Source organism: Microtus pennsylvanicus, chromosome 7, assembly GCF_037038515.1.
Source record: "Microtus pennsylvanicus isolate mMicPen1 chromosome 7, mMicPen1.hap1, whole genome shotgun sequence".
Taxonomy (NCBI): Eukaryota; Metazoa; Chordata; class Mammalia; order Rodentia; family Cricetidae; genus Microtus; species Microtus pennsylvanicus.
In genome coordinates this window covers 55959441-55986164 of record NC_134585.1, presented here as the reverse complement: position 1 = coordinate 55986164, position 26724 = coordinate 55959441, and the positions used below count along the sequence as shown (strand labels likewise).

Sequence of the window (26724 nt, the reverse complement as noted above, 5' to 3'; positions counted from 1 at the left end):
GGAGTTCACATATTGGGGCCAGGGGAGATGATGGATCCATAAATAAGGGGCTTGCTGTGTAAACCTGAGGACCTGAGTTCAATTCTCCAACATCCAGATAAAAAGCTGGTGCCGCAGCAGATGCCGGTAATCCAAGCTCTGAAGAGGTGGAGAAGGGAGGTCCTTGGGTTTCTCTGGTCAACTAGCCCATTTCATTAGGCCAGGGTCAGGGAAAGACCTTGTTTCAAAAAGTAAAGAGACTGCCATTGACCTCTTGGTGCACACACACACACACACACACACACACACACACACACACAGAGTTTGTACACCATCAGGGTTTATTTAGTTCCAAGAAGTGGCAGGCAGAGTTCTTCTCCAAGCACCTCAACCATATCTGAGCACCATGTTCTATGTCCACTAAGTCGAGGGACTCAGTCCCCTAAGTCACTACTTGCTAACATACTTTAGGCATGTTGTATGGCTGCAGAGACTGCCCCAGGGCTAATCCCTGGCATATAAATTAAGGTATATTATTTAACTGGGTGGGTAGATCCTGAGCAGGCTCACAGGAAGATCTGTCATCTTTGTCCCCTCCCAGGAAGACAACTGTGGCATGTGTCACAGGCTTGGATGGCATCAGAACCTTAGGAGGTAGAGGGGGCTGTAGGGGCGGGTCTGGGGATTTCCTTGATGGAGGATCAACGGGAGAGCTCGTGTAGGTGGTGTCAAAGGAAGGTGGTGAGTCTAGCCTCACATAGGGGATGTCTGTGGGCAATCCGGCAGCCAGTCCAGAGTCACTGCTGTGGGGGACCGCTGAGGAGGGCTCCTGGAATAAAAACAGGCAAGTTACACAAAGGAACTGTGCCAGGGTTCCCTTTGATGGGACAAGGAGACCATATTGGACCTGCTGTAACAATCCAGCATGTCAAAGGGATGAGCGGCCATTCCTTTGGCCAGGGATGGTAGTACGCACATGTGCATGCACACACAAACTCTCAGAACTCAAGAGTTTAAGTTCAGCCTGGTCTACATAGTGAGTTCCAGGCTGGCCAGCAGTATATCCAGTGAGAGCCTATCTGAAAGATAAAACAAAACAACAGAATATCTGGGAGTTGTGCACACTTTTAAGCCCTGAATTCAGGAGGCAGAGGCAAGTGGATGTCTGTGAGGTCAGCCTGGTCTACATAGTAAGCTGAAGGCCAGTCAAGTATAAAGAAACCTTGTCTTAAAAACAGAAGTGAAAATACCCTAAGCCCCGAGGAAGGCAAGGGTCTGGACCATGGTGAGTCTGTTTTTCCTCCACCTGCCCAGTAGTGTGATGGGTGAGGGAAATCCACAGAGGTCTCTTACCATGCCTGAAGCACCACTGCTCTGGGACCCGGCACAGACACCAAGCCTATGTCCTGGCAGCAGAAAACAACAGTCTAGTCCCTTGCAGTGTGGCTCCAAGCCCCCCAAAGCCTCCAAAATCTTTGTTAGTGCGGACTCACTTTCCCCTCTCCCATCTCTACTCCTAACCCCTCCACCTCGCACCCCACAAGCCTGTCTTGCTTCCCTGCCCACTCTCAGCTTCTCCAGCTGCCACCACACTAAGCCTTCCCGCTGGAATTCCCTCCTTTATCCTTTCTCCTCCAGTCCCACTTCTCACTTCATTGTCCCTCTTCCGCCTGCACTAGCTCAGTTCCCTTCCCTTTTTCCCTCCCAGCCACTGGGATTCCAGCAATGGGGACTGGTCTAAAGAACGGAAAGATTTTTCATATGGGAAGCACACCCGATCTCCTGCTCTCCTCTTCCAAACTGAGCCGCTGGAGGAGGAGGATAGCTTCATACCTTTCTTTCTGGCCAACACAGCAAACAGCACCACAGCCACCACCAGCAGGCCCAGCAGAAGCACTGCAGCACCCCAGATCAGATGGATACTGAGAGACACAAAGGGATAGGCTGGGTTTAGCCCTGAATCCCGAAGTGAACTGCCAACCAAGAGCACTGGAGTAGTGGGAGAAACTGCCACTTTCTTTGGGAACCATAAATGGGAGGTAATGGAAGGGAGCTTGAGGGTAGGCCCGGATCAGGGAGAGGAGAGACACATTTTCACAGTGAGCCACCAGAGTGAACGGATGGTTGCTGAAATGGATAGAGGTGAGAAGTTCCCCAGCAGTAGAATGAGATGATTTTTAAAATGTGTGTGTGTGTGTGTGTGCATGTGTGTGTGTGTGTGAGAAAGAGAGAGAGAGAGAGAGAGAGAGAGAGAGAGAGAGAGAGAGAGAGAGAGAGAGAGAGCCCGAGAGCCCGTATATGCACATCCCATGGAGCTAGAGTCACGGGCTGTTGAGACTGCTGGCAATGGACTCTGCCCTCTGCAAGAACAGTAAGGACTCTTAACTGCTGAGCCATCTCTCCAGCCTCATCTGGTCTGGTCTACAACTGCAAACCAATTGTGTGTTAAGTACCCTCTTCCCCTGGCCCACACCACTGTTTTTGGCACCTTTTCTCATGCCTTCTGAACTCGTGAGGACCAGCACTCCCCGCGGGGTCCAGGGAGGGGTCCTTTGGCAGACTTCCAGTTCTATAACTCTCCTTCTCTTCTGCCTCCTCCTCTCCTGGGCCAGGAACTGAGGCAGAAGGAAACAATCCGTGAGTGCAGAGTCCTTGTGGAGCAGCTTCCACGGCCCTTACTAAACGCTCAGGGAAGACTCAGGAACTCTGTGAAGATCAACTTTAAACCATCAAGGAAGGTGTGGCTGAGGAAATGGCTCAGTGGGCAAGCATGAGGTACTGAGTTCAAATCCTCAATACTCATGTAAAAACGCTGGCTATGGACCCCAGTGCTGGGGACCAGACACAGACAATTCCCTCTCTGGCCAGCCAGTCTGTCCAGGACGGTGAGCTTCAGGCTGAGGGTCTCAAAGTAATAAGGTGGAAAGTGATAGAACAGGACATCCCGTATCATCCTTTGATGCTGTGCGGGCCTTGCATGTGCACATACACCCACACACTCGTGCACACACACTCTTGTATACGCACATACACCCACCACACACTCTTCTATACACACACATCCAACACTTGTGTACACACACATATGTCCACACACTCATGTATACACACACATTCCTGTGCACACACATATGTCCACACACTCTTGTATACGCACATACACCCACCACACACTCTTGTATACGCAAATATCCAACACTTGTGTACACACACATGTGTCCACACACTCATGTATACACACACACTCACATTCCTGTACACACACATATCCCCACACACTCATGTATACACACATTCCTGTACACACACATATACCCTCACACTCTTGTATACACACATTCCTGTACACACACATATACCCTCACACTCTTGTATACACACATTCCTGTACACACACATATACCCTCACACTCTTGTATGCACACATTCCTGTACGCACACATATACCCTTACACTCTTGTATGCACACATTCCTGTACACACACATATACCCTCACACTCTTGTATACACACATTTCTGTACACACACACTTGCACTGGAAGGCACAAAAATTAAATTCTGTTATGTGCTTGAAATTCACATCAAGAAAAACAAAGCTAGTTCAATCTTGGGAGAGCTGAAGGAACACACAGGGGCCACAGAGATGCTGTGACGGAAAGTCCTGGGAGGGAGAGGAGAGGGAGGTGGAGGAGGAGGAGGGGAAGGAGAGGAAGAGGGGGAGGAAGGGGGCTGCCCACTTAGCTCCTTATCTCCAGCTTCCCAAACAGTTCCGGTGTTGCCACTCAGTCACAGAGCTGTCAAAAAGGCATCTCCCCCAATGCCTTCCAAAAGGGCCCCACACCCCAAGTTCCCAAGAGTCCCCACCTCAGGCCATCCCGACTACTCACCTGGTGGAAGCACCAGCAGGGAGACTCTATGCAGAGTCTGGGGCCCTGCGGCTCCCTCCACCACACAGCCATACTCCCCTGTGTCCTCCTCCTGCAGGGTCACCATTTCAACTTGCAGGAGCCCCCCACCCAGGTCAGTGAGGAATATGCGCCCACTTCCTGGGGCTCCTCGGACCACAGCTGAGGTCACCAGTGGCTGGCACTCTTCCTGCGAGAACCGGCACCACACCTTGGGAGCCCTCACATCCTGGAGCCGGTAGTGGCACTGCACCAGAATGGATGACCCCACGGGTGCCTGCAGCACCTCGGGATGGCTCTCGGCTGAGCCCTGACCTGGGGAAGGAAGAGAGGTGGGAGTGAGGGTCGGATAGAAGCAGGCAGGGGTTCTAGCCCACCCTCTGCCATAGAGATGTGGGGATCCAAGGGGAAGGTACAGCATCTGCGTTACATCTGGCTGGGGACGGAGGTATGTGGTCCGTCTTCACCTTACCTGACAGTCCCAGGAGCAGCAGCAGCAGGTAGCAGCCCATGGCTGGGCAGACAACAGTTCTGTGTGGCCTCCTCACAGACACTGCAGGCCCTAGGGGGCAGGAAACATCTGTTTCATACAGTCACGTGAGCTCTCCAGTAACCATAGAGGCCAACAGAGTTACACGGGTGGGAATCTCCGAGGTTGGGGGCAGGGAGCTTCTCCAGGGCTTGCTTGGCTCAGGGCTAGGAAGACCCTGAGAGAGTGGTAGGCGAGTGTGAGAGAGGCGGGAAGAAGGAGTCTGACTTCCCACCCAGGGGAATAGTGAGAGGGCCCAGCTCCAGGAAGGCAGGAGAAACTCTGTCTTTTTTAATTAATTAATTAATTAATTAATTTATTATACAATATTCTGTCTGTGTGTATCCCTGTAGGCCAGAAGAGGGCACCAGATGTCATTACAGATGGTTGAGAGTCACCACGTGGTTGCTGGGTATTAACTCAGGAACTCTTGAAGAGCAGCAAGTGCTCTTGACCTCTGAGTCATCTCTTCAGCCCCTATTCTTTCTTTTAAAACAAGATTGATTTTTATCTTAAGTGTGTGAGCGTTCTGCCTTTATGTAAGTGCCCCGAGTGTATGTGTGTATTACTCGCAGAGGCCAGGAGAGGGGGCCTGAACCCTGGAACTACAGATGCTTGTGAACTGTTATGTGGCTCTGGAAACAGCCTGTGCCCACTGCAAGAGCAGCAAATGCTCCTAACCACTGTGTCATTGCTCCAAACCCATTTTTCTTGACATTTTTAATTCACATGTTCTCTTTCTTAGTTTTCAAGCATTATTGTAATATCCTACTTTGTTCTCCGTGAGTATTCCCACCTCTGTATGTGGTTTGACTGTATGTGCAAAGAGCCCTTATGCTTGAGTGTGACTGAGCAGTGAGCATCCCTCAGGACTAGAGACTGGGAAACAGACAGAAGACTTGTACATCCTTCACTTGCCTTTCTAAATACATTTATACTCCAAAGCAATGGTGTCTGTCTGTTTCCTTCTCTGTCTCTGCATCTCTCTAAAGAGGACGGTGAATCACTGTGCCTGTATGTTACTTTTCTTATAGCTAACACAAAGTCACCTTAAGAAACGAAAGGTTTATTGGGGTTCGCCATTTCAGGAAATGCTGGTCTGTTTTCATAGCAGAGGCATAGCAGCAGAAACATGAGGTGAGGCTACCCCATGGAGGTAGATAAGAAGCAAAGACAGATTTGAAGTAGGGCCCAACTGCTGTGCATCTAAAGATTCCATACATTCTAGACCTACCTGCTGTGAACTGTGAGGTCCACACCCTCAGCACCACCTGCTGGGAACTGTGAGGTCTACACCCTCAGCACCACCTGCTGTGAACTGTGAGGTCCACACCCTCAGCACCACCTGCTGAGAACTGTGGGTCCACACCCTCAGCACCACCTGCTGTGAGCTGTGGGTCCACACCCTCAGCACCACCTGCTGGGAACTGTGAGGTCTACACCCTCAGCACCACCTGCTGTGAGCTGTGTGGAGGTCCACACCCTCAGCACCACCTGCTGTGAGCTGTGTGGGGGTCCACACCCTCAGCACCACCTGCTGTGAGCTGTGTGGGGGTCCACACCCTCAGCACCACCTGCTGTGAGCTGTGTGGGGGTCCACACCCTCAGCACCACCTGCTGTGAGCTGTGTGGGGGTCCACACCCTCAGCACCACCTGCTGTGAGCTGTGGGTTCACATTCTCAGCACCACCTCCTGGGAACTGTGGGTCCACATTCTCAGCACCACCTCCTGGGAACTGTGGGTTCCACACCCCTCAGCACCACCTGCTGGGAACCATGTGTTCACGCACATGAGCCTGGGGGGCATTTCAAACCCTAGCATTCTCATACTTCTTGACTGCAAGTCCATTTGGGGGTCCCGAGATTCGGACTCACTGCCTGTAGAAGAAACATCTGATCCCAAAACTGCCCTGGGGAGCTGGGCATGACAGAGTTTGTCAGAACTCAAGCCACATGTAGGGATGGTCATATTGCCCTGGTGTGGAAGATGAGTTCAGAGAAGTGCAGAAGATTTTCTTCTCTCTCTCCCCCTCCCTTTCTCCCTCTCTCCCTCCCTCCCTCCTTTTCTCCCTCCCTCCCTCCCTCCCTCCTCTCTCCCTTCCTCCCTCCCCCTTCCTCGATCCCTTCCTCCCTCAGTCTCTCTTCTCGCTCCCTCAGTCCCTCTTCTCTCTTTCTCCCTCCTTCCTCCCTCCCTCCTTTCTCTTCCTCCCTCTTTCCTTTCATTCCCTCCCTCCCTTTCTCTTCCCCTCCCTCTCTCCCTCCCTCCCTCCTCTCCCCTGCCCTATAACTCCTCTGCTAAAAATGGAAATATTTTAAAGAGACACTCCCGTCCTATCTTTCAACTACCAGCCTGGTCATGGAGGCTGCTTGTTTGTTCCTGGCTGCCCTGACCTGAAATAATTACACAGAAATTAATTAAATTAATTAAATTTTTATTAATTAAAAAACTGCTTAGCCTATTAGCTCAGGCTTCTTATTAACTAACTCTTATATCTTAAATTAACCCATTCCTATTATTTTATATTTTACCACGAGTCTTGTGGTTTACCAGTAAAGTTCCAGGGCATCTGTCTTCTTTGGCAGCTACATGGCATCTCCTCAACTCTGCCTACTCTCTCTCTCTCTACAACTCTGCTTGGATTTTCCACCTGGCTTTACTCCATTAAGTCATTGGCTAAAAACAGCTTCTTTATTAACCAATGACAATAAAACATTCCCAGCACACAGAAGGGAATCCCACATCACCAGCCTATTAAACAATGGACTCCTGAGGAATCAGAGTTGCCCCTGAGATGCCATGGTGGAGGAAGGAAGAGCCCGAAGCCTTAAGCAGTGCTCAGAGGGGAATTTGCCTCCCAGGGAGACTTCACACAGTTATAACAGTCATCAGGTTATCTTGCCACAAAGTGATGGTGGGCAGAATGGCACCTGGCAGAGATGCCTTACTCATGGCTCTTCCCTCTCTTCAAGTCCAGAGCTCACGCTAATACCCCAAAGATAGATGCTGGGGAGATGGCTCTGCAGATAAAGCCCTTGCTGCCTAAGCATGCAGACAGGAGTTTGGATCTGAGAACCTATCTCAATACTATTCCAGGCGTAGCAGTCCACCTGTAGTTCCCTCCACCCAAAACAGAGATGGGCTCCCAGAGCAAGCTGGCTGGAGAGACGAGCCATGCCACCAGCTTTGGTAGCGATCCTGCCTTGGTGATTTCTCTCTTCTTTTGAGTTAGTCACACTTTGTAGCTCTGGCTGACCAGGAACTCTGACCAACTTGAACACAGAGAACCTTGAACCTCCTGCCTCTGCCTCGCTAGTGCTGGTATTAAAGGTATAAGCCACCACAACCAGCAAGGATGATTACTGACAATCATTACTGACAATGGAACCTTGGGCATCCATATGTACAAATGTGCATCCACATATGCATACTCACACATGCACGCACACACACACGCAAACATACATTTCATGTCTACACAAGAAAAATGGAGGGAAAAAATGAAGATGGTCTTGGAGGTCACTGGTCTAGTCGCTGTTCCTAGTGTGGCCACACTAGGCATGTTTCCTTTCTCTGCTCTTCCTCCCCGTATTTGTCTTTAATTGACTTACTGTGGGAACCAGGCTCCAACCTCAGCAGCTGAGCAAAGTGCCTGCCCTCCCTTCTTCCTCTTCGTTTCTTTCCTCCCAGGCACAGTTTGTCGATGTCCTAAGTACCTGAGAGCTCAATACATTAAACCGAGACTAGTAGAAGGGGTGATGGAATGACCACAGGAACTGAGGGCTTCCTGGGATACAAGACCCTGAATAAACCTGGACTCTCTCCTGTCTTGACACCGCAGGCCAGCCTTGGACTTCTTCCACAAATAGTTACAGAGGTGTTGTGTGTCATGGGACTGTGTCAGATGTTAAACCGAGATCTTCATATCAGTATGGTTCACTGCTGGACCAGTGGGGCCTGGAGGGACCCTGGCCTCCAGGGAAGCATGATGCTGCTGGGTTTTACAGTGAGAAAGTCAGTGTTTGTCGAGGACTTACAATGTACTGGACACCTAGTCAGGGAGTTCCACAAATGTTATGTCTTTTTACTTCACAAAAACCCAGTGACGACACAGAATGACTCAGCGAACGAAGCTGCTTGCTGACAAACAGAGCTGTGCTCAGACGTGTGCCACATGTGCACATGGGAGTGTGTGCGTGTGTGCGTGCGTGTGTGTGTGTGCATGTGTGTATGTGTGTGCATGCACGTGTGTGTGTGCGCATGCACGCGTGCAGATGTTCATAGAGAGGTGCCTGAGGAGGTCAGGAGAGGAAGTCAGATCCTCTGGAGCTGGAGTTACAGCCACTGTAAACAGCCACTGAGAACTAAACTCCCATCTCTATAGGAACACCAAGTGCTCTTAACTACTGAGCCTTCTGTAGTGGTTTGAATGAAAATGACCACACTAGGCTCTGTGGTAATTTGAATATAATCGGTCCCTGTAACCTCATAGGGAATGAATGGCACTATTAGGAGGTGTGACTTTATTGGAGTGGGCACGGCCTTGTTAGAGGAAATATGTCGCCTTGGGTGTGGACTTTGAGGTTTCCTATGCTCAAGATACTGCCCAGTCTCTCAGTTGACTTCCTATGCCTACAAAATGTAGGACTCTCACCTACTTCTCCAGCACCATGTCTGCCTGCACGCTGCCATGCTTCCTGCCATGATGATAATGAACTAAACCTCTGAAACTGTAAGTGAGCCACCATAATCAAACAATTACCTTGATAAAAGTTGCCGTGGTCATGGTGTCTCTTTCTAGCAATAGAAACCCTAATTAAGATGGGCTCATATATTTGAATGTTTGCTTCCCAGTTGATGGACTGTTTAGCAAGCTGTCTTAGTCACTTCTATTGCTGTGAAGAGACACCAGGACCAAGGCAACTCTTATGGATGTGAGCATTTGACTGGGGCTTGGGGCTTGCTTACAGTTCAGAGTGTTAATTCATTATCATCATGGCAGGAAACAGATAGGCATGCCGCTGGCACAGTAGCTGAGAGCTTTACATCCTGATCAGCAGGCAGCAGCCTGACCGCGCGTGAGACAGAGAGAGAGAGAGAGAGAGAGAGAGAGAGAGAGAGAGAGAGAGAGAGAGAGAGAGAGAGACTCCCTCTTAGTCTGGTGTGTGGAACCCCAGAGCCCATCCTCAGTAACACCATCTCCCATAAGGTCACAGGTACTCTAATAAGGCCACACCTCTTCTAAAGGCCACACCTCCCAAACAGTTCACTTGCTGATGACTAAGCCCTCAAATAGATGTGCCTATGTGGGCCATTCTCATTCACAGAAGTTAAGGAGGTGTAGCTTTGTTGGAGAATGTGTGTCACTGGGTGCAGCACGAATAATAAAAACCCAGAGACAGATATTGGGGTCCAGCCTGAAGATCAGAAAAGCAAAACAACCAGCCATTGGTTCTTACCTCTACCTCAGGCCAAAATGGCAACCTGGCTTCCACGAATCCTCAAAATGAAACTGAGTGGAGACCTGTCTCTTCTGGTCTTACATTCCTCTCTAGTTCTGGGTTTAAAGGCATACACCACTACCGCAGGGTGTCTATGGCAAACTAGTGTGGTTACTGGGATGAAAAATGTGTGTCACCATTGGCCAGCAGGGCTGTTTTACTCTCTGATCTTCAGGGAGGCTTTATTTATTAAAATACAACTACAGCTGGGGGTGAGCTTTGAGGTAGCAAAAGCTCATGCCAGCCCCACCCCTCTCTCTCTCTCTCTGCCCTTTGCTTGTGGATCAGACCTCAGATTAAGGTCTCAGCTACTGCTCCAGCACCATGCTCCCCACCAAGGTGCTCATGGACACAGCCTCTGAAACTTGAAAACCAGCCCCAATCAAATGCCTCCTTTTATAAGTTGCCTTGGTCATGGTGTCTCTTCACAGTGATAGAGGCACTGTAATGAAGACACTATCTCTCCAACCCCTAAAAATCATTTAAACCCCTGTGAAATTGACCAGGAGGGCATTGGTTGACTAATTGCTTGGCTGATCTATTTTTACAATCAGCCAACCTGTCGTGGGTTGAGGAACCTCTTACTACAAGCTGTCGGGAAGTAGAGATGAGACTAAGGTCCAGGATCTATCTACTTCTCAGTCCATGGTGATCCTTAGTCCAAGGCTGGGCATCTCCATGGTCACTCGAACACTGAGGTGGGCATCTCGGACATGGATGAGCAAACTCCAAGAGGAGAGCGGCCACCGTTCTGCGTGTCAGGCATGTCCCAGGGAGCCTCTAAGACCCACTCCACAGCCTGGGGCTCAGGACAGACAGTTGAGAAGGGTTTGACTTGACTGTGGGCTGGATCTGTGGGGGTGATGTGATAGACTTAGGATACAATGAGGCAGTTGGAGAAACCCAGCAGGCTGAGCCAGCATCTCAGAGCTCCAGGTCAGGGTCTGTGGTCTAAGTGGGAATGTGCAAGGCAGGTTTGGAACCCCAGGGAGGGCTATGTGGAGTGAGGCTGGAGAACACATAACATGGCAGATGTTTCCCATAATTCCAAACTCATTTAGACGGTAAAGCATGCGCACGTCACCATGGCCACATGGATTCTCGGGTGTCCACTTCTCAGGACCAATGGAAAGCTTGGGTGTGGCTGGTTTAATCCCTCCTCATCTGGGTCCCTCAGAGAGTTCTATACACTCTTCTTTAATCTTGGCCAGGGTGTTAGGTGTGTGTTTGTGTCCACATGAAATTGGGCTGTGGGCATGTGTGTGGGGATATCCATGGGCATGTCTGTCTTGGGCACGTCTGTGGGTATATCTGTGGGTATGTCTGCGGGCATGTCTGCAGGCATGTCCGTGGGCATGTCTGTGGGCATGTCTGTGGGTATGTCTACGAGTATGTCTGTGGGGATGTCTGCGGGTATGTCTGCGGCCATGTCTGTGGGTATGTCTGTGGGGATGTCTGCAGGTATGTCTGTGGGGATACCTGTGGGTATGTCTGTGGGCATGTCTGTGGGTATATCTGTGGGTATGTCTGTGGGTATGTCTGTGGGGGATGTCTGTAGGTATGTCTGTGGGGATACCTGTGGGTATGTCTGTGGGCATGTCTGTGGGTATGTCTGTGGGTATGTCTGTGGGGATACCTGTGGGTATGTCTGTGGGGATACCTGTGGGTATGTCTGTGGGTATGTCTGTGGGCATGTCTGTGGGTATGTCTGTGGGGGATGTCTGTGGGTATGTCTGTGGGGATACCTGTGGGTATGTCTGTGGGGATACCTGTGGGTATGTCTGTGGGTATGTCTGTGGGGATACCTGTGGGTATGTCTGTGGGCATGTCTGTGGGTATGTCTACGAGTATGTCTGTGGGGATGTCTGCGGGTATGTCTGTGGGGATACCTGTGGGTATGTCTGTGGGTATGTCTGTGGGGATACCTGTGGGTATGTCTGTGGGCATGTCTGTGGGTATGTCTACGAGTATGTCTGTGGGGATGTCTGCGGGTATGTCTGTGGGGATACCTGTGGGTATGTCTGTGGGCATGTCTGTGGGGATACCTGTGGGTATGTCTGCGGGCATGTCTGCGGGCATGTCTGTGGGTATGTCTGTGGGGATATCTGTGGGTATGTCTGTGGGTATGTCTGTGGGCATGTCTGTGGGTATATCTGTGGGTATGTCTGCGGGCATGTCTGCGGGCATGTCTGTGGGTATATCTGTGGGTATATCTGTGGGTATGTCTGTGGGCATATCTGTGGGTATGTCTGCGGGTATGTCTGTGGGTATGTCTGTGGGCATGTCTGTGGACATGTCTGCAGGTATGTCTGTGGGTATGTCTGTGGGTATATCTGTGGGTATATCTGTGGGTATGTCTGCGGGCATGTCTGTGGGTATGTCTGTGGGCATGTCTGTGGGCATGTCTGTGGGTATGTCTGCAGGTATACCTGTGGGTATGTCTGTGGGTATGTCTACGAGTATGTCTGTGGGCATGTCTGTGGGTACGTCTGTGGGCATGTCTGTGGGTATGTCTGTGGGGCATCCTGTGGGCCTATCTTGGGCATGTCTGTATGGATGTCTGTGGGCATATCTGTCTGGGGTATGTCAGGGGGATTGTCTTGACTGTTAGCAGAGGTGGAAGACTCAGCATTAATTCAGACAGCATTGTTCCCTGCACTGGGCCTGGAACTGAACAGGGGAGGAAAGCTAACTGAGCAAACAGGCAGGTGGATGCATTTGTTTCTCTCTGCTTTTAGCTAAAAATGTAATGTGACCAGTTGCTTGAGTTTGCCTCAACTTCCCCAAACTGATGGACTATGACTCGGAATAGTGAGCTGAACAAGCCCTTTCCTCCCTATGTTACCTTTGGTCAAGATGTTTCATCACAGCAGCAGAAATGAAGAGACGGACATGTCCTGTCTGTTACCTTTGCCTCAAATTCTTCCTGCCCACAATGCCCTCATAGTTCCTAATTTCCTTCAGGTGTCCCCTTTGACTGTCCTGCTCAAAATGGCACATTCCATCTCCTCTGTATTTGGCTTTATTTTTAACTTTTCGTCGAAAGTTTTTGCTTTTGAACATAAACCCCTTTACGGTGTTCATTGCCACCCCACCAGCTCCTCTCCCTAGAACAAGAACTCAAGTGCAGAATTGCACTGTGTCCCCAGGCTTGGATCATGCTCAAAACATGTTGCAATGCACTTGTCCATAAATGTGCTAGCAGGACAGAGCTAGAGGGAAGGGTGCCGAGAATGTGGAGGGAAACTTGGATTTCCAGGCTCTGCTAGAGACGGTGAATGTGTCCCCTCCTTCCCTGAGCTTCCATTCCCTCTCAGTACATCCAGGGGCATGGACTGTGTCCAGCTCAGCTACTGTGGCTCAGTCTTTGTCATTCCTCCAGAGGGGAAGCTGGGAGGTGAGAGGATGAGTCAGAGGGTTGGCCGGCCCTCAATGGCAGAAGTGGGAGTGGCGAGGAAGGAGCCTGGGGCTGGGGGTGGGGCAACTGTAGGAGCTGGTGGAGAGAATGCCAGAGGGGAGGAGTAGGAAGATGAGCAGCTCTCCCACAGAAGGACTTGGTGATCAAATTTAGGGAAGGGAAATGAGGATGAGAAGATCGACCTGGCTGGAGCCTGTGGGACGGAAGACATGGTACTGCGGTGGTCGGTTTTAACTCTCATCCCGACACAATCTAGAGTCACCCAAGAAAGCCTCAAAGAGAGGTTGTCTAGATGAAGCTGGCACACAGGCATGTCTGAGGGGGTGGAAAGATTACATGTTGACAGATGTGGAAAGGCCCAGCCCACTGAGGGTAGCACCATTCCCTCAGCAGAGGGGGGCTCCTGGGCTGTGTTAGTGGTAACGGTACAGAGAGGAGCTGAACACAGGTATTGTCTGTGTCCATTCCCTCCCTGCTGCTGACCGGATGTGCTGTGACAAGGTGTTTGAAGTTGCTGCTGCCTTTACTTCCCTTCTGGGATGAGCTGTAATCTGGAATTGTGAGCTAAAATCAATCCTTTCTCCCCTAAATTGCTGTTGGTCAGTATTTTACCACAGCACCAAAAAGGAAACTCAGTTATCTTTGGACCCCAGGCCTCAAGTAAGGTACCTTTTTTCCTTTTTTCTCATCCAAATGCATAAATTCTGTGGTAAGTTCATGCCTAGCATGAACACGACCATGAGTTTAGTCCCACAGAAGACCTTTATGAGGCGAAGAACCATCTAGAAAGAGTGGATAGTCCTGGGTTGAGTGTTTAATGCCCATAGCCCAGCAGCGGACAGGTAACCTTCTAGCACACAAACACGTGAGTACTCCTGCTTCTGGGAGAGGTGGGCTTTGGCATGATTGTTCCTGCTTCTAGGAGAGAACGGGTTTAGGCAGAAGTAGCCTCTGAAGCCAAACTAGAAGAAGCAGAAGTCTTGGTTCCATGGGGGAGAGTACCCAAACTGGATGGCTCATGGGTGGACTTCAGGGGGGCTTCTCTCAGGATCTCTGGGTCCTGCAATAGACACAGCTCAGTCCCTTCAATCCCTGCCCTGTCCGGGCCTAACAGCCCCCAGCTTGCCCCACTCACCAGTCAAGATCTGAAGCTGGTGCCCAGCTTCACGGCTGCAGTCCAGCCCACTGGCCACAGGTGACTCCAGCTTCTGCCTGCCCCTGGCCACAGCCCAGAGGATGCTGGCTGTAAGAAGCTTGCTGAAGAGGACACAGACCAGGAGGAGGAGAATGGAAGTGGGTAGGAAGGAAGTCTCTCCTGATTGGCTCCTTAGAAAGAGAAGGAAGACTACAGGTGACCTACTGGGTGAAACCTGCCCTTAGAGAGGGAATAGAGGAACCAGAGATTCCTAGGGGCTTGGCCACACTATCTCTGGGATGGGACTTTATGGAGCTCAGAGGAATCACCTGCTGAGTGCACAAAACACATCCCATTTCCCTGCTGAGCTGTTTCCTGTGGTATGCTATGGTGCATGCGGTGCGCAGGTATGCAGCTGTACACATGCAGAACACATGCAGTTGTAGAACACATTTCTGTATTAGTACATAGGGAAGGATGCACCTGCACATGTGCTCAGTGTTTGTATCATTTCTATATTAGTACATGAAGCAGCTAGGATGCGTTCTGGTTCTTCTGAAGAAGCAGAGTCCCAGGGCTCATGGTTTTAAGCTGAAGTCCTGAGACTTCTTGCTGAGAGCAGGAGCCTGGGGGGGGGGGGCTGCTCTTTCAGAATTCTGGAAACTGTCACGAAGGCCTCCAGTTTCTTACTATCTAAGCCCAGTAGCGTCAATGCACTAGCAGGTGGGAGGGAACTTACACAAGACTACACCTGGGGTTTGCCTGATCTGTTGTCCTGGGACCTCCATCCCCAGTCACCGCCAGGAGTCCGAGGGGGGACCACCACTGTACCTGGAGGTGCTGTGTTCCACTTGAGCACCCTCAAAACTCTCTGATTCCTCAGAGACCCAGCGATCTCCAGCATCTTGGTCATCTAGAGGGTCTGTGAGAGACAAGCCATGAGATCGCTGCTCCTTTAGGGCACTGTCTGTCGGGGAGCACCATATAACTCAGGAAGTAAAGAAAACTACAAGGCTCAGGAACCTCATGAACCTTTACGAGATTTATACACACACCCTAAGCCATTACAGCTATTGGGGAGGAGAGACTCAAACTAGGACCAGCTCCATACAAGTTGTTCATGGAGCTCCAGAGATGCAGGGAGCTCTGGGGATTTAGGTAGCTCCAGGGATTTAGGTAGCTTCAGGGATGCAGGAACTCCAGGGATGCAGGGAACTCTAGGGATGCAGGGAGCTCCAGGGATGCAGGAGCTCCAGGGATACAGGAGCTCAGGGATCTAGGGAGCTCCAGAGATGCTGGGATGGGCTTTTGGTGACGCAGCTGCTTTAGAGCTGCCCATAGATAAACCCTCCTCCATGCACTTACAAGTAGCCCCAGTAAACTCACTAGTTCACTGAGCTTGACCTGGGTGGAACCTTTTCTTGAATCCGTTGCTATTGGCTAATCTGGGACAGAATTTGCTTATGTCTCCCAGGAACAGTCACACAAAAATGAGGTCTGTCCCAAGGATCAAGCAAAGGTGCGACCAGCTGCTGTACTCACCTGCCAGCACCTCCACCAGAACCTTCTGGAGAATATCAATCTCCCGACCTCGGAGACTCTGACACTGGTAGAGACCCGCGTCACTGGCTTGGAGGTTTCGCAGAGTGACAGTGAGGGTTCCAGCCAGGGCGTCATCCGTGATGACCGTGCTCCCATTCCGTTTCCTCAGGAAGGCCAACAACCACACACCGTGTGTGCTCACCACACGCTCGCATGGGCCCTCCTCAGCCAGCTGGCGACACCAAGCCTTGCGTCTCCCCCAGTGCTTCAAGGAGTCATAAGTGCATGACACCCGCAGGGACTGGCCAGCCACGCCCTGCAGCACCGTTGTGTTGAGGGCTCGGGACAACTCTGCAGAGGAGACTGTCACTTGTCACTTCATCCACTCAAGCATTCACTGAGCATCTATCTGCCAGGAGCAGCCTCTGCAGGCAGGACCCTTAAAGAGCTTAGGGTGTCTAAGCAGAAGGTGGCACACCTGGGGTCTAGGGTCTGCTTTTCTTACAAGCTTCCCAGACACCTTTGGGGTAGCTCCAGGGATGCAGGGAACACGGTGTACACATGATCATCAGAATAATCTCTGTCCACTCTTTGTTTGAAACAGAGTATCTTACCAGTATACAAGAAAAGCTAATGTTTATAGTCAACGTGACAGGTTCTAGAATCATCAAGGTGGCAAACTTCTGAGCTTGCATGTGAGAGACTTTCTAGATCAAGTTAGCCTATGGGAATATCGATGGAAGAGTATCTGGATTCAGTTCATTGGTGTGAGGCACCCGCATTCCATGGGCGGAAGTCCCCCGCTACATCAAAATCAAGAAGAGAGCCCAGCAGCTGCACTCTTCTCTCGGCTTCTTGACTAAGTATACAATGTAACAGCCACCTCCTGTTGCCATGCCTTCCCCGCCAGGATGGAATGCATACCCCTGCACTGCGAGCAAAACCAACCCTCCTTTCACTGAGTTGCTTTTCTGAGATATTTTGTCACAGCAACAAGCTGTAACTCCTACAGTAAGGAACTCCACCACACAGACCAAGCTGACCTGTGCGCTTCTAGGGATCTGCCTGTCTCTGTCCCCCATGCCTCCATCCCTGAGAGGCAGGCACATGCCACCGCACCAGGCTGTTCTCAAGGGTTCTGTGGGTCCAAATGCAGGTCTTCATGCTTGCAAGCCAAGCACTGTGTTGACTAAGCCATGCCTTGCTCTTAAAACCCTTCTGGCTCTATTTTAGACATCTTCCCTCCTGTCGTATGGGACCAGATTATCTCTTTTCCTTTCTTCATCTCAGGAGAGCAAAGTTAATGGATCAAAGGGTGGTTTCCTAAAGGTCTGGGATCCCCTTCTCCCTGCCCCTGCATCATGTCCTCTCTCCAGTCGTCCATACTGGATGAGTCTCCTTTCCTGACCTTTAACTCCCAGCTTCCCTGTTTCTGTGGCTCTGTTCCTCTTTTTGGAGGACTTGTCTCAAAGCTATTTTGGGGGAGACATGTGTCTGCTATTTTGGGGATCATCTTGGGGTAGGGTTGGTGGCATTGGAACACCCGCCAAGTTGAGGCCAGAGCAGGGGGACAAAGGTTTATCTAAACTTTCTGTCTCTTGCATCTTGTCTCCAGCTATTACTGAGATGGAAATACAGAAGGTGGGGTCAAAGATCTGGCAGCCGCCTTTTGGAGTAGAGACCTCATGTGTGTGTTCTCGCCACACATCTGCCCCTCTACCCAGCTGCCTCCAGACAGGCTAAGGCGCCTTACATCTCCCTCTACTTCCAGATGCTTCAGCCTCTTCTCTCACCTGGGTTTGTCCACTACTCTTGGGCTGCAGGAGGTACCCAGCCCACAGTGGGAGGAGGCAGTCTGTCACACTTGAGGACTCAGTGGTAGAGCCTTCAGCATCCTCAGCTCCCACTGAGGTCAAATGTGGGAAGCGCTGAGGAGGATGCAAATCCCAACCCAAGTCTCTCCTCCTTTAGCCTTCTCTCCCATTCTGCCACTCCATTTATGCTTCAGTGCTCCTTGAGTGTTTAAGGGCTCTTAGCAGCGCTTCCACAGGCCCCCACCCGACAGCTAGTGCCGCCCTCACAATTCCTGCAGTGACCAAGTACAGTCAAGCCTTAGCCTTCCCTACATGTGGGGGTTGATCCTGGGAAGGATGGTGCGAAGAACATGGACCAGTGGGGAAGAAAGCAGGGCCAAACAGGACACTTGAGCATGCCAGGACTTCAGCCTCCTTCAAAGTACCCCTCCGAAACACCCCCACCCCCACCCAGCCATCTGCTCAAGGAAACATTGTAGAGGGCAGGTCCCACCTGTGATCAGCAGCAGGAGAAACAGGTGGAGAGGCCCCATGGCTCCCTTCCTCGGCCAGCCAAAGAGAACAGATGTGGCTCCGGAGTCCCTTGTGCAAGATCTCGTCTTTCCCTTGTAGTGCAGAAAAGAGAGGACCAAGCCAGTCAGGCTCAGTCACAGGAACTGTGTTCCTGGATTGAGCAACGGTCAGGACGAGGGTGGGCGCTATGATTCAAGGAAGGAGAGGACATGAGGGAGGAAGGAAAGAGGCCTCCGCAGTCTGGCTGAAGGGCAGATGCCTCCCGCGGTGCTGCCAGGCTGGCCCTGCATGGCTGTCGCCAGTCAGGCTTTTAGATTCTTCCATCTCCTTGCAAAACCTCCCCTGGGGGCTCTTATCCTCACACTGTGGCCACAGTGTCCCTCATCCACTGGTGCCAGCCTCTCCTGGAGGACAGCCGCTTCTTGTGAGGTTGGCATGTCACCAGCTCCTGCCTACGACCTCATTGGGTAGGGCAGCAGCTAGGGACATAAGCTAGAGGCAGACTTTTTGTTTGCTGTGTGTCCGCTCAGGCCTGTAACCTCTCTCGCTGTGCTCGCTGTGCTTCTGTGCGTCTGTAAGATAGGACCATTGGTGATAAGCAAGTTTATCGGGGGCGTCATGGGGTTTGCTACAATCAAGGGTCCAGATGCACAGAAGCCCTCAGCAAGGGTTAACTGTGACTATTACCTCAGTCAGCAGGGGATGGGGAAATGGGCAAACTCTGAGTGTGCTTTAAGAGTCCCTTCCCTAGGGCTGGAGAGATGGCTCAGTGGTTAAGAGCATTGCCTGCTCTTCCAAAGGTCCTGAGTTCAATTCCCGGCAACCACATGGTGGCTCACAACCATCTGGAATAAGGTCTAGTGCCCTCTTCTGGCCTGCAGACATACAGACAGAATATTGTATGCATAATAAATAAATAAACAAATAAATAAGTAAATATTAAAAAAAAAGAATCCCTTCCCTAGAGAAATGTAAACAAACTCCATTCCCTCCTCATGCGCTTCTTCAAAGCCAGAAGGAGCTGGTGTGATGAGCACTTGTGAGCCCCCATGTGGGTGCTGGGAACCTAACCTGGGTCCTCTACAAGAACAGCAAGTGCTCTTAGCCACTGAACCATTTCTTCAGTCCCCAGCTAATGAGCTAATTGGGCTTATGAACAGAGCATGGGTGAAGGGAAGGGCGGCCCGCAGGAGCAGAGTGGCTGTAAAGCAGCTGCAGTGGAAGTCTTCAGATAGTATGGATGATGCTTCCCTGTGGTCACATGGGTGGACTTTCCTCCCCAGGCAGTTTCATGAGTGGCTGTAAAGCAGCTGCAGTGGAAGTCTTCAGATAGTATGGATGATGCTTCCCTGTGGTCACATGGGTGGACTCCCCTCCCCAGGCAGTTTCCTCAACCAGTACACTACAATCCCACCCCAAGACTCCAAGGTCTCATGCAATTAGGGCAGAATTGCATGCAGGTGGCTTAGAGAAGTGGCCTCCATTGACCTCTCCACCCTCCTTCTATGAAGATATGCCAACAATTCATAAGATGGGCTCCACAAGCAGCCAAAGCTTGTCTGACGGAGATGGCAGCTGCTTTCAATAAACTTCCTCCTCTGCAGAGCTGGGTGTCCCCAGGGCACACATGTCCACACAGACCCGTCTTGAACTTCTGGTCACCCAGTGGGACAGGCCGAGCATTCCTGGAGTTCTGGAAGACAAGGATTCCACAGACACAGAGACCTCCATGTGCCAAGGCACAAAGGTGTCTGGTGAGTCAGGGGTAGAGCTCAGGAGATCTGGAGGCATTTCAGCCTGAAAACTGAGCTATGCCAGAGGTCCTGAGGAAAGAAGCTGGGAGCCTACAGGTGCATTACCTGGCTTCAGTTCTGGCATAGTTCTCTGTTCTCGGGTCCTTCTGGGATGGACCATGTGACAGGGAGTGTCATCTGGAGATGGGAACTCCTGGGGAGTAAAAGACAGTACTCCACAACAGAGCAAACAGCTCAGCTTGTCAGGGTCTAATGCGGGAAGTGGCCCTGTATCACTGTGTGTGTGTGTGTGTGTGTGTGTGTGTGTGTGTGTGTGTGTGTGTGTGTATGTGTGTGTGTGTGTGTGTGTGTGTGTGTAGGTCAAAGATGTCTTTCCTCCAAGACTCTCCACCTCATCTTTTGAGTCTCTCACTTGGCATGGAACTCATCAGTTGGGCTACACTGTCTGGTCCATGAACCCCAAGGATTCACCTATTGATGTGGGATTCCCCTCTGTATGCTGTGAATACCATTGGTTAATAAAGAAGCTGCTTTGGGCCTATTGCAGCACAGAATAGGGCAAGGCGGGAATTCCAAGTAGATAGAGGAGGAGAGAGTGGGTGGAGTCAAAGGGATGCCTTATAGACACCGCAGGAGACTGATGCAGGACGCTGGGCGGAACCTTACTGGTAGGCTACAACCACGTGGTAATACACAGATTAATAGAAATGGGTTAAGATATAAGAGTTATCCAGGAATATGCTTAAGCTTTTGGCCAAACAGTATTGTGATTAATACAGTTTCTGTGTGATTATCCCGGGTCAGGAAGGTCAGGAAAGAACGAGCAGTCTCCGCCTACAACCTATCCCCACCTGCCCATAGCTGGGATTATAAATGTACAGCACCATGCCTGGGTCCTCTCTCTCCCAATGACTGCATCTAACTTTAACAATTAAAGAATTATGCTACATAATTTTATATACAATGAATAGCAACATGCTTGATGATATATCCATCCCAAACCAAGAGTGTGAGGACAGAAGATATTTTTAGCCTACTAGCCCTTTAAAATATAGTTATTTCGTGAGTTTTGGAATCAAGACCTATCCACCCATTGTTGCACATTTTGTACGTGGTGTGTGCCCCTCACCAGGGATCTTCTTATGACACAATGAGAAAACAGCGGGGTTTTCACCTAACTCTTTATGTATGCTCTGGAGACCAAGTTTATGTCCTCATCTGCAATGACAGAGCCTTCCCCAGCCCCTGCAATACCATATGCATTTTATAGGTTTAAGAAAGTAGGGATACACTCTAGTCAGCACAGCATCTCTGTGCCTATTTTAGTCTCCCTGTAATTTTTTTTCTTCCCTTGTGCTTCATTTGCTAAGGAAACCAGATGGCTTATCCTGCAGGGCTCCCTACAGTGTGGCCTGCTGACTCACACCCCAGTGTTCCCCTCCTGCTCTGCATCCCAGCACTTCCTTAAAATGGCCTAACTGTGGAGTCTTTGCAGATCTGGCTCTGTGAATTCTCCACAGGCGTGGTCCCAGGGCCTCTTTTCTGTGGGGTTCTGGGGGGTTCTTTTCTGTGACAGTTGCAGTTTGTGCTCCAGTCATTTGTGGGAGCAAATGCTCCTTCTTCGTGGGTCGCTCAGCACTCCCGTGAGACACGACTTGCTGAGAAAAACAGGAGATGCCTGCAGGAGAGATTGCTCAGTGGGATTAGTAGTGGCTGTGTGATCCCCATGCCCTGAGTTCAACCTCTGGGATCCACTCAAGGGAAGAAGGGACAACGAGTTGCGCTTTGACCTCACACTCATGCTCATACATGCTCACACGTCACACAGATATACATTAGTAATAAGTAACCTTTGAAAATGACGAAAACAAAAGGCAAAGGAGCAGGCTGCAGTGTACCCCCTAATCTCTCCCTAGGAAGAGGCTGCGGTGCACACCCTAATCCCACCATAGGAAGAGGCTGCAGTGCACATCCTAATCCCTCCCTGGGAAGAGGCTGCAGAGTACTCCCTAGGAAGGTTGAGACAGTGAGGCTCCATCCCCAAATAAAAGACAAAGGGGGGCTTCATTCCCTCACTTATAAACTGTTTGTTGTTCTTTGTTTCTGTTTGATTTTTTACAAAACTGTATTGTTTTATTGAAACTCTAGTTGCCATTAAGATTTTTTTAAAATTTTTTACAGAGGTATAAATGAACAATTTAAATAGATTTGATTCATTTAAGTTTATTGTTACAGACCAGGCTGGCCTCAGACTCAGAGATCCACCTGCCTGTCTCTTAAGTGCCGGGATTAAAGGCGTGTGCCACTACTCCTGGTCCTGTTGTTGCTCCTGTTGCCATGGGCATCACTCAGCCTTCTACACTGGTTAGTTCCTGAGACCTTTGGGCTGGTGTAATCCCGCCAGCTTCCTTACCATCTAGCATAACAAGATGTCTGGGTCTGTCTCGTTCACTTCTTGCTAAACTTGGATCAGTCCATTTTGGGGAATGCTGTTTCCATTTTCAGTGAAAATTGGTATTTTAGTGCCAGGGAGGTGTCTTGGCATCTTTTCCTGTGGCTATAATAAAATACTCAGACAAAGGCAGCTAAAATGGGAGATTTATTTGGCTCATGGTGGGACGCCATGGCAGCAGGGGCTTGAGGGTTCCATCACCCACAGTCAAGAAGCAGAGAGAGACAAATTACAACTCCCTTTTCCTGTGTTTTGTTTTTTGGCTTTGTTTTTTTGAGTCCAGGACACCAAGCCCTGGAAATAGTCCTGCCCACAATTAAATGTAATTAAGACGATCCTCGCTGGGGAATATTATTTTCAGGTGTGTGACTTTTGTTTACGCTACATTTGTTAAACCCTGTGAAGCTGTGATTCTTTGCCTAAAACACCTGATGGTCTGATAAAGAGCTGAACGGCCAATAGCGAGGCAGGATCAAGGATAGGCGGGGAGAGCAGGCAGAGAGGATAAATAGAAGGAGAAATGAGGAAGAAGAAGGGATCGAGGAGCAAGATAGGACAAGGAGAGAAGGACATCAGGGGCTAGCCATGCAGCTACACCACAAGCCATGGAGAAAGACGTAAAGAAAGGTATACAGAAATAGAGAGAGATAAAACCCCAGGAACAAACAGTAGATGGGATGATATAAGTTAATAAAAGCTGGCAAGAAGCAAGCCAAGCTAAGGCTGGGTATTTATTTGGGAGCTGGGCAGTAGGCCCCTCAGAAAACCAAAAGAGTAAAATATCACATAACAATCCCCCACACCCAGGCTCCAAAGTCCATCTCCCAGTCAATTCAAGACTCTATTAAGTTGACAGTTAACACTAACACATGTCATAGCAGAGGCCTGTAATCCCAATGGTTGGAAAACCAAGTCAGGAAGATTCCAAGTTCAAGGTCAGCCTGGGATACATAGAAAGGACAAAAAGAAAAGAATAAGTATTTCAAGACCATTGAGGTCTATTTAATGTCAACTTTTCCAGCCAGGAATCACCTGAGAAGACAGTCTCAGTGGGGGGTTGTCTAGATCAGGCTGGACTGTGGGCATACTGTGGAGGAGCAAAGATTGTCTTCACTGTGTCAACTGATGTAGTGAGCCCCAGCCCACCGTGGTGGCACCATTCCCTAGGTAGGGGATCCTGGACCACATGAGTAAAGAGAGGTAGCTGTTCATAAGAAGCAGACACTTATTCTCTCTTCACCTTTGACCCTGCATGTGCCTGGTTGCTTCAAGTCTCTACCTAACTGCCCTGCAACAATGAACTCTAACCTGAAATTGTAATCTGAATAAACCTTTTCTCTCTGAGAGCTGCTTTAGTCAGGTTTTTGTTTTTGTTTTTGTTTTGTCATGGCAACAGAAATGGAACTAGGTGTACCACAGCCTGGATGCTAGGGGCCCTCATTGCTACTGGGTTAGTCACTGACTCGGCTTTTTTAGTGGCTGGAAGTAAGAACTCTTTTCTTTTCAGGATGAGGGGTCTTATACAGCCTCAAATCTGCCTTATAGCATAAGATAACTGTGGTCTCCTGATCCTCTTGCCTCCAAATCCCTAGTGCTGGATTACAAGATCACACCTAGCCATTGTTCATATAGATACAATAGAAAACCAGGACTAGGGCCATCAAGGTGGCTCAGCAAGCCAAGGCCCTTGTTGCCCAAACCTGAGAACTTGAGTCCAATCCCTGGAACCCCCGTAAAGGGGACAGAGAGATTCAATGCCACAAAACTGTTACCTGATCTCTCTCTACCTGCACATTGTGTCAAGTATGGCCCCTTGATAACAAATTAGTTCATAAAAAAAAAGAAAAAATCAGAACTTCAGATGCAGCTGCTCAACACCCATTATCTCCCTTCTTCGCCTCCTTTCTCTCACCCAGAGAGCCCCACCCTCAAGCAGTAGTGTTAGCGTCTCAACCACTCATTTGCTTTAGCTCACATCACGGCACAAAAGTCACAGAATAGTGACACCGATGCTCTTGCCAACAATATGCTTTCTAAAGCCGTTATCACTTTAAGTGTTCTTTTTATTCTTAGGTCTTATTATACTTGGAGGATACAGACAAATTACTATGCAAAGTTGGTACTTAGGCAGGTTCTTGTGTTTCTTTGCCTGTCTGTGCCTGCCTCCTCTTTTCTCCTTTTTCCTCTCTCCTCCTTCCTCTTCTTCTCACTCTTGCCCCTGCATCTGCCTGCCTGCCTCTGTCTGTGTGTGCTGTGTATGCACGTGTGTATCTGTGTTTGCCCCCCCTTCTCTCTCTTTCTCTTTCTCTCTCCTTTCTCTCATGAGGAGCTTTTGTGACACCATGATATAATAAAAATGTGTATTTCGCCTCTATATCAGATTCTTGAGTCAGAATCCCTAATAATTTTGTAGAAGGAGGTTCCCAGGAAAGTACTTTGTTCAGCATTTGGGTTTCACTCTGGATTCCTGCCTCTGATCTCCTACAATATTTGGGGGTTTCACTCTGCATTCCTGCCTCCGATCTCCTACAATATTTGTAGTTTTTTCAATAGGAAACAGCTGACAGAAACTCTTAACTTCCGTATGTGGTAGGAGCCCTTGGCAGGGCTCTGAGGTAGCATCAAGACGGGGGCTGGTGGTGCACCCACACACTTAGACAATGGGGATGTTCTTTAGGGAACTCACCAAGGCCAGCTGGCCTGGGTCTGTAAAAGCATGGGATAAATCTGGACTCGCTGAACATGGCAGACAATGAGGACTACTGAGAACTCCAGAACAATGGCAATGGGTTTTTGATCCTACTGCACGTACTGGCTTTGTAGGAGCCTAGGCAGTTTGGATGCTCACCCTACTAGACCTGGATGGAGGTGGGTGGCCCTTGGACTTCCCACAGGTCAGGGAACCCTGATTGCTCTTCGGGCTGACGAGGGAGGGGGACTTGAGTGGGGGAGTGGGAAGTGGTGGCGGGGAGGAGGCAGAAATCTTTAATAAATAAATAAATAAAAAAGATGGGGGCTGGTCGCCCGGGGAACCAAGCAGGGGCTAAAAGAGCTGATGATTCAGCTCTACCAAGTTCCAGGACGATGGTGACAGGGGCTGAAGATCTAGTAGTCCACCCACAGCCAATGATGTCATTGATCACGGTTCATTGATCATGAAGTCTCATCACAGTGGCTTCCCAACTGCTGGACTGTGGAGGTGTCTGGAGGTGGCATGCCCGGAAGACATGGATGCTCTGCCCACAGAACTCTGCCGCCTAAAGGCTCTTTCTGCCTTGACGGAGAAATAATGCCTTCATGGGAGAGTTATCAGTGAATGTCTGCTTTACTGAAAGTAAAGAAACAGGTTTCTCCAAGGGCCAAGTCTCACGACCATATCCAGGGAGCTACCGCACGGTGGCGCTGCTTCCCCGCGACGCCTTGTCACTGCCAGCCACAGTGAACTGGCCGCACAGTGGCGCTGCTTCGCCACGACGCCCTCTCCCATTGCCCCCCCCCCCCCCCCCCCATGCTCCCAATTTACACAGGAGATCTTGTCCTTTTCTCCTTCCTATTTAGATCCCTGTATTTCTCTCTTAGGGTCCTCATTGTTGTCTAGGCTCTCTGGGATTGGGAACTATAGGCTGGTTTTCTATGCTTTATGTCTAAAAACCACTTATGAGTGGGTACATAAACCAACTCTTGAAAGGGAGGATGGATTTGTTCAGTTTCCTTCTAAGGGACCAGCTAGCCTGCATCTTCCAAATGCCTGTGCAGCCAGAGCTGGCCGCACACTATTCTACAAGAAATGAGGTTTCCCAGCTCCAGGCCTGGTCCATAGCAGTTCTGGTGTAAGCCCTCTTGTTCCTCTCTTCTCATTTGCTGCCCTGACAGAGAGGGTCCCGCATAGGCTCTGGGGTTCTAAAGCTGACAGGCACACTTGTGGGAAGGAACATGGGTGCCCGAATGGCTGTGTGGAGCAGGGCCTGTGACAGTTTGAAAATATTTGGGCCCCATAACCTCATAGGGAGTGGCACTATAGGAGGTGTGGTTTTGATGGAGTGGGTGTGTCACCATGAGGGTGGGTTTTGAGGTTTTTTATGCTCAGGATACTGTCCAGTGTGTCAGCTGACTTCCTGCTGCCTGCAGGATGTAGGACTCTCAGCTCCAGCACCACATCTGCCTGCCTGACGCCATGTTACTC

At 50.0% G+C, this 26724-nt stretch overlaps 2 protein-coding genes across 2 annotated transcripts; both read right to left on the bottom strand.

Moving 5' to 3' along the window:
* Nucleotides 1-311: 311 nt before the first annotated feature.
* On the bottom strand, nucleotides 312-4426 carry Treml1 (triggering receptor expressed on myeloid cells like 1). Its single transcript, XM_075978944.1, has 6 exons — nucleotides 4358-4426; nucleotides 3868-4200; nucleotides 2468-2594; nucleotides 1813-1901; nucleotides 1333-1385; nucleotides 312-808 (listed from the first exon to the last, which is right to left on the bottom strand). Exons 1-6 carry the CDS (start codon nucleotides 4395-4397, stop codon nucleotides 503-505), a joined length of 948 nt encoding a protein of 315 aa, XP_075835059.1. The 5' UTR covers nucleotides 4398-4426; the 3' UTR covers nucleotides 312-502.
* A 9701-nt stretch (nucleotides 4427-14127) lies between these two features.
* Nucleotides 14128-18468, bottom strand: Trem2 (triggering receptor expressed on myeloid cells 2). Its single transcript, XM_075978943.1, has 5 exons — nucleotides 18316-18468; nucleotides 16009-16359; nucleotides 15298-15388; nucleotides 14467-14657; nucleotides 14128-14391 (listed from the first exon to the last, which is right to left on the bottom strand). Exons 1-5 carry the CDS (start codon nucleotides 18353-18355, stop codon nucleotides 14348-14350), a joined length of 717 nt encoding a protein of 238 aa, XP_075835058.1. The 5' UTR covers nucleotides 18356-18468; the 3' UTR covers nucleotides 14128-14347.
* Nucleotides 18469-26724: the final 8256 nt, after the last annotated feature.